At 39.7% G+C, this 19,989-nt stretch overlaps 1 protein-coding gene across 1 annotated transcript in view; it reads right to left on the reverse strand.

Annotated features, from left to right (window-relative positions):
- Positions 1-19,989, reverse strand: part of CELSR3 (cadherin EGF LAG seven-pass G-type receptor 3) — a 649,278-nt gene that overhangs the window by 403,295 nt on the left and 225,994 nt on the right. Inside the window, 4 exon segments of the mRNA XM_053689358.1 lie at positions 6,752-6,893; positions 7,557-7,725; positions 7,814-7,924; positions 8,015-8,200. Of these exon segments, the coding sequence (XP_053545333.1) occupies positions 6,752-6,893; positions 7,557-7,725; positions 7,814-7,924; positions 8,015-8,200 (608 nt within the window).

Raw genomic sequence — 19,989 nt, forward strand, 5'->3', positions numbered from 1 at the left:
ATTATCCCTATGTACCCCTAATCTGCTGCCCTAACATCGCCGACCCCTATATTATATCTATTAACCCCTAATCTGCCCCCCACAACGTCGCCTCCACCTGCCTACACTTATTAACCCCTAATCTGCCGAGCGGACCGCACCGCTATTATAATAAAGTTATTAACCCCTAATCCGCCTCACTAACCCTATAATAAATAGTATTAACCCCTAATCTGCCCTCCCTAACATCGCCGACACCTAACTTCAAACATTAACCCCTAATCTGCCGACTGGAGCTCACCGCTATTCTAATAAATGTATTAACCCCTAAAGCTAAGTCTAACCCTAACACTAACACCCCCCTAAGTTAAATATAATTTAAATCTAACGAAATTAATTAAATCTTATTAAATAAATTGTTCCTATTTAAAGCTAAATACTTACCTGTAAAATAAATCCTAATATAGCTACAATATAAATTATAATTATATTATAGCTATTTTAGGATTTATATTTATTTTACAGGTAACTTTGTATTTATTTTAACCAGGTACAATAGCTATTAAATAGTTAAGAACTATTTAATAGCTAAAATAGTTAAAATAATTACAAAATTACATGTAAAATAAATCCTAACCTAAGTTACAATTAAACCTAACACTAGACTATCAATAAATTAATTAAATACAATACCTACAATTATCTACAATTAAACCTAACACTACACTATCAATAAATGAATTAAATACAATATCTACAAATAAATACAATTAAATAAACTAACTAAAGTACAAAAAATAAAAAAGAACTAAGTTACAAACAATAAAAAAATATTTACAAACATTAGAAAAATATTACAACAATTTTAAACTAATTACACCTACTCTAAGCCCCCTAATAAAATAACAAAGCCCCCCAAAATAAAAAAATGCCCTACCCTATTCTAAATTACAAAGGTTCAAAGCTCTTTTACCTTACCAGCCCTGAACAGGGCCCTTTGCGGGGCATGCCCCAAGAAATTCAGCTCTTTTGCCTGTAAAAAAACACATACAATACCCCCCCCAACATTACAACCCACCACCCACATACCCCTAATCTAACCCAAACCCCCCTTAAATAAACCTAGCACTAAGCCCCTGAAGATCTTCTTACCTTATCTTCACCTCACCGGGTATCACCGATCCGTCCTGGCTCCAAAATCTTCATCCAAGCCCAAGTGGGGGCTAGACATCCATCATTCGACGGCTGAAGAAGTCCAGAAGAGGGTCCAAAGTCTTCTTCCTATCCGGGAAGAAGAGTAGATCCGACCGGCAACCATCTTCTTCCAAGCGGCATCTTCTATCTTCATCCGATGAGGACCGGCTCCATCGTGAAGACCTCCAGCGCGGACCCATCTTCTTCCGACGACGTCCAACTGAAGAATGACGGTTCCTTTAAGGGACGTCATCCAAGATGGCGTCCCTCGAATTCCGATTGGCTGATAGGATTCTATCAGCCAATCGGAATTAAGGTAGGAAAATTCTGATTGGCTGATGGAATCAGCCAATCAGAATCAAGTTCAATCCGATTGGCTGATCCGATCAGCCAATAAGATTGAGCTCGCATTCTATTGGCTGTTCCGATCAGCCAATAGAATGCGAGCTCAATCTGATTGGCTGATCGGATCAGCCAATCGGATTGAACTTGATTCTAATTGGCTGATTCCATCAGCCAATCAGAATTTTCCTACCTTAATTCCGATTGGCTGATAGAATCCTATCAGCCAATCGGAATTCGAGGGACGCCATCTTGGATGACGTCCCTTAAAGGAACCGTCATTCTTTAGTTGGACGTCGTCGGAAGATGGGTCCGCGCTGGAGGTCTTCACGATGGAGCCGGTCCTCATCGGATGAAGATAGAAGATGCCGCTTGGAAGAAGATGGTTGCCGGTCCGGATCTACTCTTCTTCCCGGATAGGATGAAGACTTTGGACCCTCTTCTGGACTTCTTCAGCCGTCGGATGATGGATGTCTAGCCCCCGCATGGGCTTGGATGAAGATTTTGGAGCCAGGACGGATCGGTGATACCCGGTGAGGTGAAGATAAGGTAGGAAGATCTTCAGGGGCTTAGTGTTAGGTTTATTTAAGGGGGGTTTGGGTTAGATTAGGGGTATGTGGGTGGTGGGTTGTAATGTTGGGGGGGGGTATTGTATGTGTTTTTTTACAGGCAAAAGAGCTGAATTTCTTGGGGCATGCCCCGCAAAGGGCCCTGCTCAGGGCTGGTAAGGTAAAAGAGCTTTGAACTTTTGTAATTTAGAATAGGGTAGGGCATTTTTTTATTTTGGGGGGCTTTGTTATTTTATTAGGGGGCTTAGAGTAGGTGTAATTAGTTTAAAATTGTTGTAATATTTTTCTAATGTTTGTAAATATTTTTTTAATTTTTGTAACTTAGTTCTTTTTTATTTTTTGTACTTTAGTTAGTTTATTTAATTGTATTTATTTGTAGATATTGTATTTAATTCATTTATTGATAGTGTAGTGTTAGGTTTAATTGTAGATAATTGTAGGTATTGTATTTAATTAATTTATTGATAGTCTAGTGTTAGGTTTAATTGTAACTTAGGTTAGGATTTATTTTACAGGTAATTTTGTAACCAGTACCTGGTTAAAATAAATACAAAGTTACCTGTAAAATAAATATAAATCCTAAAATAGCTATAATATAGTTATAATTTATATTGTAGCTATATTAGGGTTTATTTTACAGGTAAGTATTTAGCTTTAAATAGGAATAATTTATTTAATAAGAGTTAATTTATTTTGTTAGATTTAAATTATATTTAACTTAGGGGGGTGTTAGGGTTAGACTTAGCTTTAGGGGTTAATCCATTTATTACAGTAGCGGCGAGATTCGGTCGGCAGATTAGGGCTTAATAATTGAAGTTAGGTGTCAGCGATGTTAGGGAGGGCAGATTAGGGGTTAATACTATTTATTATAGGGTTATTGAGGCGGGAGTGAGGCGGATTAGGGGTTAATAACTTTATTATAGTAGCGGTGCGGTCCGCTCGGCAGATTAGGGGTTAATAAGTGTAGGCAGGTGGAGGCGACGTTGAGGGGGGCAGATTAGGGGTTAATAAATATAATATAGGGGTCGGCGGTGTTAGGGGCAGCAGATTAGGGGTACATAAGTATAACGTAGGTGGCGGTCGGCAGATTAGGGGTTAATTATTGTAGGTAGCTGGCGGTGACGTTGTGGGGGGCAGGTTAGGGGTTAATAAATATAATATAGGGGTCGGCGGTGTTAGGGGCAGCAGATTAGGGGTACATAAGTATAACGTAGGTGGCGGTCGGCAGATTAGGGATTCAAAAAATCTAATCGAGTGGCGGCGATGTGGGGGGACCTCGGTTTAGGGGTACATAGGTAGTTTATGGGTGTTAGTGTACTTAAGAGCACAGTAGTTAAGAGCTTTATATCTATATACATTTTTTGCTTCTGCAGGATGTCACAGTTCACCTATAGAGCTGTGGGGTTTACCCTTTCTAACCAATGAGCAATCTGTCCCTAAAAAGGGATTAAAGTATTTTATTTTGACACTTGAATGATCCCTTAGCTTTTTTTAAAATAGGTAAAATTTTATTTTAATGTTACTTTAAAACGATTCCCCTTCCTGCAGATCTCTATATTGTCCTGCAGATCTCTATATTGTCTAAACCACCTTCATCCTCACAGTGTTGTACACAGATCACTGTCACTATACTGTCTAAACCCCCTTCATCCTCACAGTGTTGTACACAGATCACTGGCACTATACTGTCTAAACCCCCTTCATCCTCACTGTGTTGTACACAGATCACTGGCACTATACTGTCTAAACCCCCTTCATCCTCACCGTGTTGTACACAGATCACTGTCACTATACTGTCTAAACCACCTTCATCCTCAGTGTTGTACACAGATCACTGGCACTATACTGTCTAAACCCCCTTCATCCTCACCGTGTTGTACACAAATCACTGGCACTATACTGTCTAAACCACCTTCATCCTCACTGTGTTGTACACAGATCACTGGCACTATACTGTCTAAACCCCCTTCATCCTCACTGTGTTGTACACAGATCACTGGCACTATACTGTCTAAACCCCCTTCATCCTCACAGTGTTGTACACAGATCACTGGCACTATACTGTCTAAACCACCTTCATCCTCACAGTGTTGTACACAGATCACTGGCACTAAACTGTCTAAATCCCATTCATCCTCACCGTGTTGTACACAGATCACTGGCACTATACTGTCTAAACCACCTTCATCCTCACCGTGTTGTACAACGATCACTGGTACTTACTGTCTAAACCCCCTTCATCCTCACCGTGTTGTACAACGATCACTGGTACTTACTGTCTAAACCCCCTTCATCCTCACCGTGTTGTACAACGATCACTGGTACTTACTGTCTAAACCCCCTTCATCCTCACCGTGTTGTACAACGATCACTGGTACTTACTGTCTAAACCCCCTTCATCCTCCCTGTGTTGTACACAGATCACTGGCACTATACTGTCTAAACCCCCTTCATCCTCACCGTGTTGTACAAAGATCACTGGCACAATACTGTCTAAACCACCTTCATCCTTACTGTGTTGTACACAGATCACTGGTACTTACTGTCTAAACCCCCTTCATCCTCACCGTGTTGTACACAGATCACTGGCACTTTACTGTCTAAAACACCTTCATCCTCACTGTGTTGTACACAGATCACTGGCACTATACTGTCTAAACCCCCTTCATCCTCACCGTGTTGTACAAAGATCACTGGCACAATACTGTCTAAACCACCTTCATCCTTACTGTGTTGTACACAGATCACTGGTACTTACTGTCTAAACCCCCTTCATCCTCACCGTGTTGTACACAGATCACTGGCACTTTACTGTCTAAAACACCTTCATCCTCACTGTGTTGTACACAGATCACTGGCACTAAACTGTCTAAACCAGCTTCATCCTCACTGTGTTGTACACAGATCACTGGCACTATACTGTCTAAACCCCCTTCGTCCTCACTGTGTTGTACACAGATCACTGGCACTATACTGTCTAAACCCCCTTCATCCTCACTGTGTTGTACACAGATCACTGGCACTATACTATCTAAACCCCCTTCATCCTCACCGTGTTGTACACAGATCACTGGTACTTACTGTCTAAACCCCCTTCATCCTCCCTGTGTTGTACACAGATCACTGGCACTATACTGTCTAAACCCCTTTCATCCTCACTGTGTTGGACACAGATCACTGGCACTAAACTGTCTAAACCCCCTTCATCCTCACTGTGTTGTACACAGATCACTGGCACTATACTGTCTAAACCCCCTTCATCCTCACCGTGTTATACACAGATCACTGGCACTATACTGTCTAAACCCCCTTCATCCTCACCATGTTGTACACAGATCACTGGCACTAAACTGTCTAAACCACCTTCATCCTTACTGTGTTGTACACAGATCACTGGTACTTACTGTCTACACCCCCTTCATCCTCACCGTGTTGTACCAGATCACTGGCACTTTACTGTCTAAAACACCTTCATCCTCACTGTGTTGTACACAGATCACTGGCACTATACTGTCTAAACCCCCTTCATCCTCACTGTGTTGTACACAGATCACTGGCACTATACTGTCTAAACCCCCTTCATCCTCATTGTGTTGTACACAGATCACTGGCACTATACTGTCTAAACCACCTTCATCCTCACTGTGTTGTACACAGATCACTGGCACTTACTGTCTAAACCCCCTTCATCCTCACCGTGTTGTACACAGATCACTGGCACTATACTGTCTAAACCACCTTCATCCTCACTGTGTTGTACACAGATCACTGGCACTATACTGTCTAAACCCCCTTCATCCTCACATTGTTGTACACAGATCACTGGCACTTACTGTCTAAACCCCCTTCATCCTCACTGTGTTGTACACAGATCACTGGCACTATACTGTCTAAACCCCCTTCATCCTCACCGTGTTGTACACAGATCACTGGCACTATACTGTCTAAACTCCCTTCATCCTCACCATGTTGTACACAGATCACTGGCACTTACTGTCTAAACCCCCTTCATCCTCACCGTGTAATACACAGATCACTGGCACTATACTGTCTAAACCAGCTGCAGGTATTTAAATGTGCAATTGCAGTGACTATAATGTACACTGATAAGTCTCATTCACATTTTCCGATATTATTTCATGTATTAAATTGCCTTAGCCTAGATATTGAATTTAGAATCAATACAGTATGGAAATTCTACTGAGATAAACACTTTATAGTATCAGCTAAGATCTTAAATAATCTTTTAAATAACCTCAGCTGTGACTCATTTCCGTTGGATTACAAAAGTCAATAAATCTTCAGCACTACAAAATGTCAATACATTGAAGACTGGCTTTTTTTATGCCTCTATCTAAAACAGTAATAAAATATACAATTATATCTTATACTTTATGTCAAACATCTGCTTATATCACCGTTACACGTTTAATACAGATCAGACAGCACTATGTGTGAGTGTGGCACAATATCTAGTTTCTGTCACTATTGTATTGTCTCTCATCACTCTAACGACACTCATCTGTTACATTGTAATAATACTGGCTAATAAAATGATCAATACTTAATACACCACACTTAACGCTCATCCATCATTCTAGAGAGCGCTGTGTTTGTGTCTCCCAGGATATCCGTATTTCATAAATGAATGCAACCTCATATCTCACCTGTGCTCACAGTACTGCCCGAAATGATTTGCATCACACTCGCAGGTGTAACCATGGGGGGCACGCTGGTGGTGTCGGCAAATTCCTTTGTTTTCGCAGGGGTTCAGCTGACATATGTCAACACAATTTTTCCCAAAGTATCCTGTAAAACAAGAGACCTTCTAACTAGAGCAGACACAGAGCTGTCCATGGTACTTGAGAATGTGCACAAGAGTTCTCTGCATATTCACAGTAACCTGTTATACTAGCACTTTAATGGGACATTAAACCCATAATGTTTCTTTCAGATAGAACCTGCAACGTTACACAACTTTCTAATTTACTTGTAGTATTTTCTTTATTCTCTTGGTATCTTTTGTTGAAAAGCAGGAACATAAGCTCTGGAGCGTGCACGTGTCTTGAACACTATATGGTAGCAGTTTTGCAAGAATGTTATCCATTTGCAAGAGCAATTTCCTGCCAAGTAGTGCTTCAGACACCAACCTAGATATCTCCAACAAAGAATACGAATAGAATAGAATAAGAACGAAGCAAATTTAATAATTGAAGTAAATTGGAAAGTTTTTTTTATTGTATGCTCTGCCTGAATCATAAAAGAACATTTTTGGGTTTCATATCCCTTTAATTTCCTGCAGACTGTCACTATATCACCAAATATTAAAGATCTCAAAGTGTTTATTCTTGGGCTATATGTTTTATTTCTATACGTGAACTAATAATTCTTTATATGAACTAACAGTTATTTAATCATTTGATTCTGTAACCTATAATCGGGTCACACTTTTACTGTTTATTGTCCTCCCACCTGGGTTACAGACACAGGAATGACCCATCCACTTATCCACACAGGTGCTGTTTCCAAGGCACGGGTTGGAATCACATTCACTAGGAATGCTGCAGCCGGCCTTTACATACAGGGAACTGCTTGGTTTAGGTAAGGTGATCCCACCTGAAGTCTCTCCCAGACGCAGTCCCTAGAAAGTACAAGAGCACTTGGGATCACATAAGATACATAATTACACAAGGAAACCCACTGATAGCACAACTCAGCTTGTGTCTTACCTGAATGCAGCCTTCAAAACCATTCTGCACCTCCTTTGTTTCCATGAGTCCTCCAACATAAAGATGTTTAACTCTTAAACCATGTAGTTCATTTCCAACAGTCACTGTGTCCTGAACAAACACTCGAGATTAAAATACTATCAATTTTCTAATCAGATAATATACAGTATGTGCAGCCTGTATAGATGGCTAATGGTTTACCTGATAGGAACCAAAGTCTAGAGTGATGGTAATAGCGTAGCGTGTTTCACGGCCACTGCGCATATCTCTCAGCTCCAGCAGAAGGTCATGCCACCTGCCATCATTCACCAGCATCTGGTCCAGAAGGAGGGTAGAGACTTGGTTGGTTCCACGGCTAACAGAGAATGAAATCAGGCCAGAGACAAGCTGTGGGTTTTGGAACAAAAGACAATATTAAGCAACATGAACCACTTCTACTATCTTATGAAGAAATATGTCCTCATGCAGAAGAACTAAGCTTTGCTGCTCGTGAGTCTACATTACAGAGGGCTAATGATGTAGTAGAACACTATATGATGACATTACAGAGGGTTAGTGATGTAGTAGAACACTATATGATGACATTACTGAGGGCTAGTGATGTAGTAGAACACTATATGATGACAATACAGAGGGCTAGTGGTGTAGTAGAACAATATATGATAATACAGAGGGCTAGTGATGTAGTAGAACACTATATGATGACAATACAGAGGGCTAGTAGTGTAGTAGAACAATATATGATGACAATACAGAGGGCTAGTGATGTAGTAGAACACTATATGATGACATTATAGAGGGCTAGTGATGTAGTAGAACACTATATGATGACATTACTGAGGGCTAGTGATGTAGTAGAACACTATATGATGACATTACTGAGGGCTAGTGATGTAGTAGAACACTATATGATGACAATACAGAGGGCTAGTGATGTAGTAGAACACTATATGATGACATTACTGAGGGCTAGTGATGTAGTAGAACACTATATGATGACATTACTGAGGGCTAGTGATGTAGTAGAACACTATATGATGACAATACAGAGGGCTAGTGATGTAGTAGAACACTATATGATGACATTACTGAGGGCTAGTGATGTAGTAGAACACTATATGATGACATTACAGAGGGCTAGTGATGTAGTAGAACACTATATGATGACATTACTGAGGGCTAGTGATGTAGTAGAACACTATTTGATGACAATACAGAGGGCTAGTGATGTAGTAGAACAATATATGATGACATTACTGAGGGCTAGCGATGTAGTAGAACACTATATGATGACAATACAGAGGGCTAGTGATGTAGTAGAACAATATATGATGACAATACAGAGGGCTAGTGATGTAGTAGAACACTATATGATGACAATACAGAGGGCTAGTGATGTAGTAGAACAATATATGATGACATTACAGAGGGCTAGTGATGACATTACTGAGGGCTAGTGATGTAGTAGAACACTATATGATGACAATACAGAGGGCTAGTGGTGTAGTATAACAATATATGATGACAATACAGAGGGCTAGTGATGTAGTAGAACACTATATGATGACATTACTGAGGGCTAGTGATGTAGTAGAACACTATATGATGACAATACAGAGGGCTAGTGATGTAGTAGAACACTATATGATGACAATACAGAGGGCTAGTGATGTAGTAGAACACTATATGATGACATTACTGAGGGCTAGTGATGTAGTAGAACACTATATGATGACAATACAGAGGGCTAGTGATGTAGTAGAACAATATATGATGACAATACAGAGGGCTAGGGATGTAGTAGAACACTATATGATGACATTACTGAGGGCTAGTGATGTAGTAGAACACTATATGATGACAATACAGAGGGCTAGTGATGTAGTAGAACAATATATGATGACATTACAGAGGGCTAGTGATGTAGTAGAACACTATATGATGACAATACAGAGGGCTAGTGATTTAGTAGAACACTATATGATGACAATACAGAGGGCTAGTGATGTAGTAGAACACTATATGATGACAATACAGAGGGCTAGTGATGACATTACTGAGGGCTAGTGATGTAGTAGAACACTATATGATGACATTACAGAAGGCTAGTGACGTAGTAGAACATTATATGATGACAATACAGAGGGCTAGTGATGTAGTAGAACAATATATGATGACAATACAGAGGGCTAGTGATGTAGTAGAACACTATATGATGACATTACTGAAGGCTAGTGATGTAGTAGAACACTATATGATGACAATACAGAGTGCTAGTGATGTAGTAGAACACTATATGATGACATTACTGAGGGCTAGTGATGTTGTAGAACACTATATGATGACAATACAGAGGGCTAGTGATGTAGTAGAACACTATATGATGACATTACTGAGGGCTAGTGATGTAGTAGAACACTATATGATGACATTACTGAGGGCTAGTGATGTAGTAGAACATTATATGATGACATTACTGAGGGCTAGTGATGTAGTAGAACACTATATGATGACATTACTGAGGGCTAGTGATGTAGTAGAACACTATATGATGACAATACAGAGGGCTAGTGATGTAGTAGAACACTATATGATGACAATACAGAGGGCTAGTGATGTAGTAGAACACTATATGATGACATTACAGAGGGCTAGTGATGTAGTAGAACACTATATGATGACATTGCAGAGGGCTAGTGATGTAGTAGAACACTATATTATGACATTACTGAGGGCTAGTGATGTAGTAGAACACTATATGATGACATTACAGAGGGCTAGTGATGTAGTAGAACACTATATGATGACATTACTGAGGGCTAGTGATGTAGTAGAACACTATATGATGACATTACTGAGGGCTAGTGATGTTGTAGAACACTATATGATGACAATACAGAGGGCTAGTGATGTAGTAGAACACTATATGATGACATTACTGAGGGCTAGTGATGTAGTAGAACACTATATGATGACATTACTGAGGGCTAGTGATGTAGTAGAACATTATATGATGACATTACTGAGGGCTAGTGATGTAGTAGAACACTATATGATGACATTACTGAGGGCTAGTGATGTAGTAGAAAACTATATGATGACAATACAGAGGGCTAGTGATGTAGTAGAACACTATATGATGACATTACAGAGGGCTAGTGATGTAGTAGAACACTATATGATGACATTACAGAGGGCTAGTGATGTAGTAGAACACTATATTATGACATTACTGAGGGCTAGTGATGTAGTAGAACACTATATGATGACATTACTGAGGGCTAGTGATGTAGTAGAACACTATATGATGACAATACAGAGGGCTAGTGATGTAGTAGAACACTATATGATGACAATACAGAGGGCTAGTGATGTAGTAGAACACTATATGATGACATTACTGAGGGCTAGTGATGTAGTAGAACACTATATGATGACAATACAGAGGGCTAGTGATGTAGTAGAACACTATATGATGACAATACAGAGGGCTAGTGATGTAGTAGAACACTATATGATGACATTACTGAGGGCTAGTGATGTAGTAGAACAATATATGATGACAATACAGAGGGCTAGTGATGTAGTAGAACACTATATGATGACATTACTGAGGGCTAGTGATGTAGTAGAACAATATATGATGACAATACAGAGGGCTAGTGATGTAGTAGAACAATATATGATGACATTACTGAGGGCTAGTGATGTAGTAGAACATTATATGATGACAATACAGAGGGCTAGTGATGTAGTAGAACATTATATGATGACATTACTGAGGGCTAGTGATGTAGTAGAACACTATATGATGACAATACAGAGGGCTAGTGATGTAGTAGAACACTATATGATGACAATACAGAGGGCTAGTGATGTAGTAGAACACTATATGATGACATTACTGAGGGCTAGTGATGTAGTAGAACACTATATGATGACAATACAGAGGGCTAGTGATGTAGTAGAACACTATATGATGACAATACAGAGGGCTAGTGATGTAGTAGAACACTATATGATGACATTACTGAGGGCTAGTGATGTAGTAGAACAATATATGATGACAATACAGAGGGCTAGTGATGTAGTAGAACACTATATGATGACATTACTGAGGGCTAGTGATGTAGTAGAACAATATATGATGACAATACAGAGGGCTAGTGATGTAGTAGAACAATATATGATGACATTACTGAGGGCTAGTGATGTAGTAGAACATTAGTATGATGACAATACAGAGGGCTAGTGATGTAGTAGAACATTATATGATGACATTACTGAGGGCTAGTGATGTAGTAGAACACTATATGATGACATTACTGAGGGCTAGTGATGTAGTAGAACACTATATGATGACAATACAGAGGGCTAGTGATGTAGTAGAACACTATATGATGACATTACTGAGGGCTAGTGATGTAGTAGAACAATATATGATGACATTACTGAGGGCTAGTGATGTAGTAGAACATTATATGATGACAATACAGAGGGCTAGTGATGTAGTAGAACATTATATCATGACAATACAGAGGGCTAATGATGTAGTAGAACATTATATGATGACATTACTGAGGGCTAGTGATGTAGTAGAACACTATATGATGACATTACTGAGGGCTAGTGATGTAGTAGAACACTATATGATGACAATACAGAGGGCTAGTGATGTAGTAGAACACTATATGATGACATTACTGAGGGCTAGTGATGTAGTAGAACAATATATGATGACATTACTGAGGGCTAGTGATGTAGTAGAACACTATATGATGACATTACTGAGGGCTAGTGATGTAGTAGAACAATATATGATGACATTACTGAGGGCTAGTGATGTAGTAGAACATTATATGATGACAATACAGATGGCTAGTGATGTAGTAGAACATTATATCATGACAATACAGAGGGCTAGTGATGTAGTAGAACAATATATGATGACAATACAGAGGGCTAGTGATGAAGAGGAATGTTATCCATAATAAATTTATAGCAGGCTAATGCTAGATTGTGATCGTACAGAGACAAATGTTTACAATAATTTATGTTTGAAATTTGCTGAATCACAAGGGGACTAAATGACATTTGTACAAAAATAGGAATATTTGATGCACAAACAGCTGTAATTATGAATTAATTTCCGTTATCGATCGTATTGCTAATATTGTAGATAACACATGGTTAAGTCCCTTCTGTACTGATTAGTAAAATCTAGTTATGTTTCATGATTCATCACCGGCTTTTGGATTTCTTCATTTATTGCATGAGTAATCTTCATTATCATTTTATATTATGCAAAATTAATGATATAAAAAAGTGCAGCTTCTTTTCGGCCCTCTAATAGATGTTCACAACACAGGTTGGCCGGGGAGAACCTGCCCTTCTATATACTGGTCACAATGAGCTTAATATACTCAAAGGGTTTCTGGGTTCGGTAAAAAAAATAAGATGGGCTTGTAAAATAAAAAATACAATACAAGATAAACATAACACCTGTCTACTCAGCATAGTTTTCATTAGCCAATGCTCACAACTTGGCTAGTAAAGCAGCTAAAATTTTAATACCTTCTCAACCACACCAAGCTGCCCTTTACAACTAACCAGAAACTGTAGGTTTGCCTATATTTATTGTGCAAGTGTATAGATACGTGCTTGTGTGCTGGTTGTAGTGAGTGTAATGGTTAGTACTAGTGATAGTGTGAGTATATGGGTAAGTACTCGTGGTCTGGTGATAGTGTGAGTGTATGGGTAAGTACTTGTGGTCTGGTGATAGTGTGAGTGTATGGGTTAGTGCTTGTGGTCTGGTGATAGTGTGAGTGTAAGCGTTAGTGTTTGTGGTCTGGTGATAGTGTAAGTGTAAGTGTTAGTGCTTGTGGTCTGGTGATATTGTATGTGTAGGGGTTAGTACTTGTGGTCTGGTGATAGTGTGAGTGTAAGGGTTACTGCTTGTGGTCTGGTGATAGTGTGTATTTAGGGGTTAATACTTGTGGTCTGGTGATAGTGTATGTGTAGGGGTTAGTGCTTGTGGTCTGGTGATAGTGTGAGTGTAAAGGATAGTGCTTGTGGTCTGGTGATAGTGTGAGTGTAAGGGTTAGTGCTTGTGTGCGTGTAAGGGTTAGGGCTGGTGATAGTATGAGTGAATGATTTAGTGCTTGTGGTCTGGTGATAGTGTAGGGGTTAGTGCTTGTGTGCTGGTCATAGTATGAGTTTAGGGGATAGTGCGGGTGATAGTGTCAGTGTAAGGGTTAGTGCTTGTGGTCTGGTGACAATGTGAGTGTATAGTTTGATGATAGTGTGAGTGTAAGGGATAGTGCTTGTGTGCTGGCGATAGTGTGAGTGTACGGATTGGGGTTGTGGTCTGGTGATAGTAAGTGTAAATTAATACTTGTGGTCTGGTGAAAGTGAGTGTGAGTGTAAAGTTTAGTGCTGGTTATAAAGTGAGTGAATGGGTTAGTGCTAGTGTGTGTGTAAGGGTTAGTGCTAGTGATAGTGTGAGTGTATGGGTAAGTGCTTGAGTGCTGGTGGTAGTGTGAGTGTAAGGGTTAGTGTGCGTGTGTGTAAGGGTTAGTGCTAGTGATAGTTAGTGTGAGTGTATGGGTAAGTGCTTGTGTGCTGGTGATAGTGTGAGTGTAAGGGTTAGTGCTTGTGAGCTGGTAATAGTGAGTATACATTAATGCTTGTGGTCTGGTGATAGTGAGTGTAAGGTTTAGTTCTGGTGATAGTGTGAGGGTTAGTGCTAGTTAGTGTGAGTGTAAGGGTTAGTGTTTGTGTGTGTGTGTGTGAGGGTTAATGCTGGTTATAGTGTGAGTGTAAGGGTTAGCGTTTGTTTGTGTAAGGGTTAGTGCTAGTTAGTGTGAGTGTAAGGGTTAGTGCTAGTTAGTGTGAGTGTAAGGGTCAGTGCTTGTGTGTGTGTGTCTGTAAGGGTTAGTGCTAGTGAGTGTAAGGGTCAGTGCTTGTGTATGTGTGTAAGGAATAGTGCTAGTTAGTGTGAGTGTAAGGGTCAGTGCTTATTTGAGTGTAAGGGTTAGTGCTAGTTATTGTGAGTGTAAGGGTCAGTGGTTGTGTTTGTGTGTAAGGGTAAGTGCTAGTTAGTGTGAGTGTAAGGGTCAGTGCTTGTGTGTGTGTGTAAGGGTTAGTGCTAGTTAGTGTGAGTGTAAGGGTCAGTGCTTGTGTGTGTGTAAGGGTTAGTGCTAGTTATTGTGAGTGTAAGGGTTAGTACTTGTGTGTGTAAGGGTTAGTGCTAGTTAGTGTGAGTGTAAGGGTTAGTGCTAGTTAGTGTGAGTGTAAGTGTCAGTGCTTGTGTGTGTGTGTGAGGGTTAGTGCTAGTTATTGTGAGTGTAAGGGTCAGTGCTTGTGTGTGTGTAAGGGTTAGTGCTAGTTAGTGTGAGTGTAAGGGTCAGTGCTTGTGTGTGTAAGAGTTAGTGCTTGTTAGTGTGAGTGTAAGGGTCAGTGCTTGTGTGTGTGTATGGGTTAGTGCTAGTTAGTGTGAGTGTAAGGGCCAGTGCTTGTGTGTGTGTAAGGGTTAGTGCTAATTAGTGTGAGTGTAAGGGTCAGTGCTTGTGTGTGTAAGGGTTAGTGCTTGTTAGTGTGAGTTTAAGGGTCAGTGCTTGTGTGTGTGTACGGGTTAGTGCTAGTTAGTGTGAGTGTAAGGGCACACACACAAGCACTGGTGCTTGTGTGTGTGTGTGTAAGGGTTAGTGCTAGTTAGTGTGAGTGTAAGGGTCAGTGCTTGTGTGTGTAAGGGTTAGTGCTAGGTAAGGTGAGTGTAAGGGTTAAGTATAATAAGTGATCTTAACCCTGCAAGGGCAGCCTGTATTGCAGTATGAGACTTAACAAAAATCCTAAGACTCACCATCCATTGCACAGGATACAACTCACAGCTCACACCTGTGTACAGGGTGAGTATATTTTATTGACTAAGGGACGTATAGTTTCATAATGAATGCTACATAAAGATCTGAGCACACGTGCTTATTATACAAATTATTTATGCAGCAGGTGCATATTGCTTAAAACCTACATGATTATACATCACTTCCTATTCATTGTGCGTCTTGTTGTCAATATGGGATGGTTCTATACATCACACATTGTGCGTTATGAGAGATGTAGCTTTTTTAATATTTCAAGTCCCAGTATAAATCTCGTATGGAACTGATCTGACTGTCACAAGACTGGACATAAGTTGAGCTGAATATTATTTATGTTCCAAACAGGAAGAAAAATGTATAGTTGATATGATTTGAAAAAAAATAAACTCAGGGTATAAGTGAATCTAAAATTTGACGGAACAAAGATAAATGGATAAGAACAGCGTTTCCATAAAATTATTTATTGCAACATGACAGTTATGTTCAATCCTTTTAAAATAATTCAAACTACAAGAACGATACACATTTAGGAATAGATTACAACTACTGTGCATGAATACCGCTCACGTTAAATCAATAGCGATCTTATTTTGTGTTTATAAAAGTTCAAAGCAAAATTCTTGCGCTCAAGCAAAAACTAAGGCTGGCTAACATCAGGATGTCGGATAATGCAGGTGTGCTAAATCATTCACATTTAGACTTGGCTGATCTGTTATTCTATAGCAACACAACAGAAATGTCTTGTAATTGCAAGGTATTTCTAGCTAATGCTCATTGGCAGATAGGTATTTCTAGCTAATGCTCATTGGCAGATAGGTATTTCTAGCTAATGCTCATTGGCAGATAGGTATTTCTAGCTAATGCTCATTGGCAGATAGGTATTTCTAGCTAATGCTCATTGGCTGATAGGTATTTCTAGCTAATGCTCATTGGCAGATAGGTATTTCTAGCTAATGCTCATTGGCAGATAGGTATTTCTAGCTAATGCTCATTGGCAGATAGGTATTTCTAGCTAATGCTCATTGGCAGATAGGTATTTCTAGCTACTGCTCATTGGCTGATAGGTATTTCTAGCTAATGCTCATTGGCAGATAGGTATTTCTAGCTAATGCTCATTGGCAGATAGGTATTTCTAGCTAATGCTCATTGGCTGATAGGTATTTCTAGCTACTGCTCATTGGCTGATAGGTATTTCTAGCTAATGCTCATTGGCTGATAGGTATTTCTAACTAATCCTAATGCTCTTTGTTCTCTTGGTATTTTTTGTTGAAAAGCAGTGATGTAATCTTAGGAGTGTGTACACGTCTGGAGCACTATATGGCAGCAGTTTCGCAAGAATGTGATCTATTTGCAAGAGCACTAGACGACAGCGCTATTTCCTGCCATGTAGTGCTCCAGACGCTACCTAGGTATCTCTACAACACAGAATACAATGGGAACAAAGCAAATTTGATAATAGAAGTAAATTGGAAACTGTTTTTATATTGTGTGCTCTGTCTGAATCATGAAAAAAACAATTGGGCTTCATTTAAGCTTAAAGAGTTTTCCGTCTGCCTTTCTCTTTGATTTAAAGCATTGTCAATACTGCACTTGGTTTGAGTAAAAAAAACAAAGCAAAAAACAAAACAATTACAATATTAAAATGAGATAAAATATAAACTAAAGATGAATTTATAAATATATAAAGCACGCTGGTAGATTACATAAAAGTGTCTACAGTATTTTCCATAAATCAATTTTATGTTTCAATATTAAACTCCAGAAAATATTCAACTAAACACTGTATAAAAATCAACACAATATTCATTTCATTTTATAATTGCTATTCCTGTCATTTATCTCTGAAAATTATGCTTTCTCTTGTAAGGTGTATCCAGTCCACGGGTTCATCCATTACTTGTGCGATATTCTCCTTCCCAACAGGAAGTTGCAAGAGGACACCCACAGCAGAGCTGTCTATATAGCTCCTCCCCTAACTGCCACCCCCAGTCATTCTCTTGCAACTCTCGACAAGAAAGGAAGTATCAAGAGATATGTGGTGACTTAGTGTAGTTTTAACTTCAATCAAGAGTTTGTTATTTTTAAACGGTACCGGCTATGTACTGTTTTACTCTCAGGCAGAAATTAGAAGAAGAGTTCTGCCTGGAGATTTGATGATCTTAGCGGTTTGTAACTAAGGTCCACTGCTGTTCTCACACATAACTGAAGAATATAGGACAACTTCAGTTGGGGGAACGGCCTGCAGATTATCTGCTTTGAGGTATGTTCAGTATTTTTATTTCTAGAGAGATGATATGAGTTCTAGAAAATGCTGACAGAGCCTTGTGTACTGAGGTAAGCCTGATGCAGTGATTTAACAGCGACTGGGATCATGCTTACAGAACAGGGTAATACTCATGTTAATGCTTATATTACTTAGGGTCAAAACGTTTACATGATTTTGAAAAAATAGGACGTTTTTCTCTGAGGGAGATAACTCTTTATTTGCGGGCCTAGTTTCCACATGGCTAATCAGATACTCCTAGGAGTACTTTCTTAAGGCCCCTCTGGCATCCAGTACATGGTGGGAGGGGCCTATTTTAGCGCTCTAAATGCGCAGTTTTTATTCAGACTGAGACATCCAGCTTCCCTAGAGGACCATTACAAGGGGTTTATTTCTGCACAGAATCATATTTAAGGGCAGGTAGGAGCCTCAGCAGAGCTGTGGCAGGGTGCTCAACTGTCTTTTAACGTTTTTTAACGTTTTTCAATCCGGTTTGGGGCCTAAGGGGTTAATCATCCATTTGCAAGTGGGTGCAATGCTGCTTTAGTCCCTTACACACACTGTAAAAATTTCAAAGAATTTGCTATATTTTTTCACTGTTTTGCAGTTTAAGTGTTAGTTTTTTTCTCTTAAAGGCACAGTAACGTTTTTGTTTAATTGCTGTTTTACCTTTATTAAAGTGTTTACCAAGCTTGCTTGTCTCATTACTAGTCTGTTAAACATGTCTGACATAGAGGAAACTCCTTGTTCAATATGTTTAGAAGCCATGGTGGAACCCCCTCTTAGAATGTGTACCAAATGTAATGAAATTTCTTTAAACTATAAAGACCATATTATGGCGCTTAAAGATTTATCTCCAGGGGATTCTCTGACTAAAAAAAGGGAGATTATGCCATCTAACTCTCCCCATGTGTCAGAACTTATAACTCCCACTCAAGTGACGCCAAGTAAATCTAGCGCGTCTAATTCGTTTACCTTGCAGGACATGGCGGCAGTTATGAATAATACCCTCACAGAGGTATTTTCCAAACTGCCAGGGTTACAAGGAAAGCGAGACAGCTCTGGGGCTAGAACTAATACAGAGCTTTCTGACGCTTTAATGCCTATGTCCGATATTCCCTCACAATACTCAGAAGCCGAGGCAGGTGAGCTTCTATCTGTGGGTGACATTTCAGACTCAGGGAAGGCGTTACTTCAGCCTGATTCTGAAATGACAGCGTTTAAATTTAAGCTTGAACACCTCCGCTTATTGCTTAGGGAGGTTTTAGCGACTCTGGATGACTGTGACCCCATTGTGGTTCCAGAGAAATTGTGTAAAATGGACAAATACTTTGCAGTGCCTGTTTACACTGATGTTTTTCCAGTCCCTAAGAGGTTTTCGGAAATTATTACTAAGGAATGGGATAGACCAGGTGTGCCGTTCTCTCCCCCTCCTGCCTTCAAAAAGATGTTTCCCATAGATGCCGCCATGCGGGACTCGTGGCAGACGGTCCCTAAGGTGGAGGGAGCAGTCTCTACGCTAGCTAAGCGTACAACTATCCCCGTCGAGGACAGTTGTGCTTTCCTAGATCCTATGGATAAAAAATTGGAGGGCCTCCTTAAGAAACTTTTTATACATCAAGGTTTTATCCTCCAGCCTCTTGCATGCATAGCCCCAGTTACTGTTGCAGCGGCTTTTTGGTTCGAGTCTCTTGAGGAGGCTCTGCAGGTAGAGACCCTGTTAGACGATATTCTAGACAGGATTAAAGCTCTTAAGTTAGCTAATTCCTTTATTTCTGACGCCGTTTTTCAGTTAACCAAACTAACGGCTAAGAATTCAGGTTTTGCCATTTTGGCGCGTAGGGCGCTATGGCTTAAGTCCTGGTCAGCAGACGTTACTTCAAAGTCTAAACTTCTTAACATCCCCTTCAAGGGACAGACCCTATTCGGGCCTGGTCTGAAGGAGATAATTTCTGATATTACTGGAGGAAAAGGCCACGCCCTTCCTCAGGATAGGTCCAATAAGTTAAGGACCAAACAGAATAATTTTCGTT

Source organism: Bombina bombina, chromosome 7 (genome assembly GCF_027579735.1).
Source record: "Bombina bombina isolate aBomBom1 chromosome 7, aBomBom1.pri, whole genome shotgun sequence".
Classification (NCBI taxonomy): domain Eukaryota; kingdom Metazoa; phylum Chordata; class Amphibia; order Anura; family Bombinatoridae; genus Bombina; species Bombina bombina.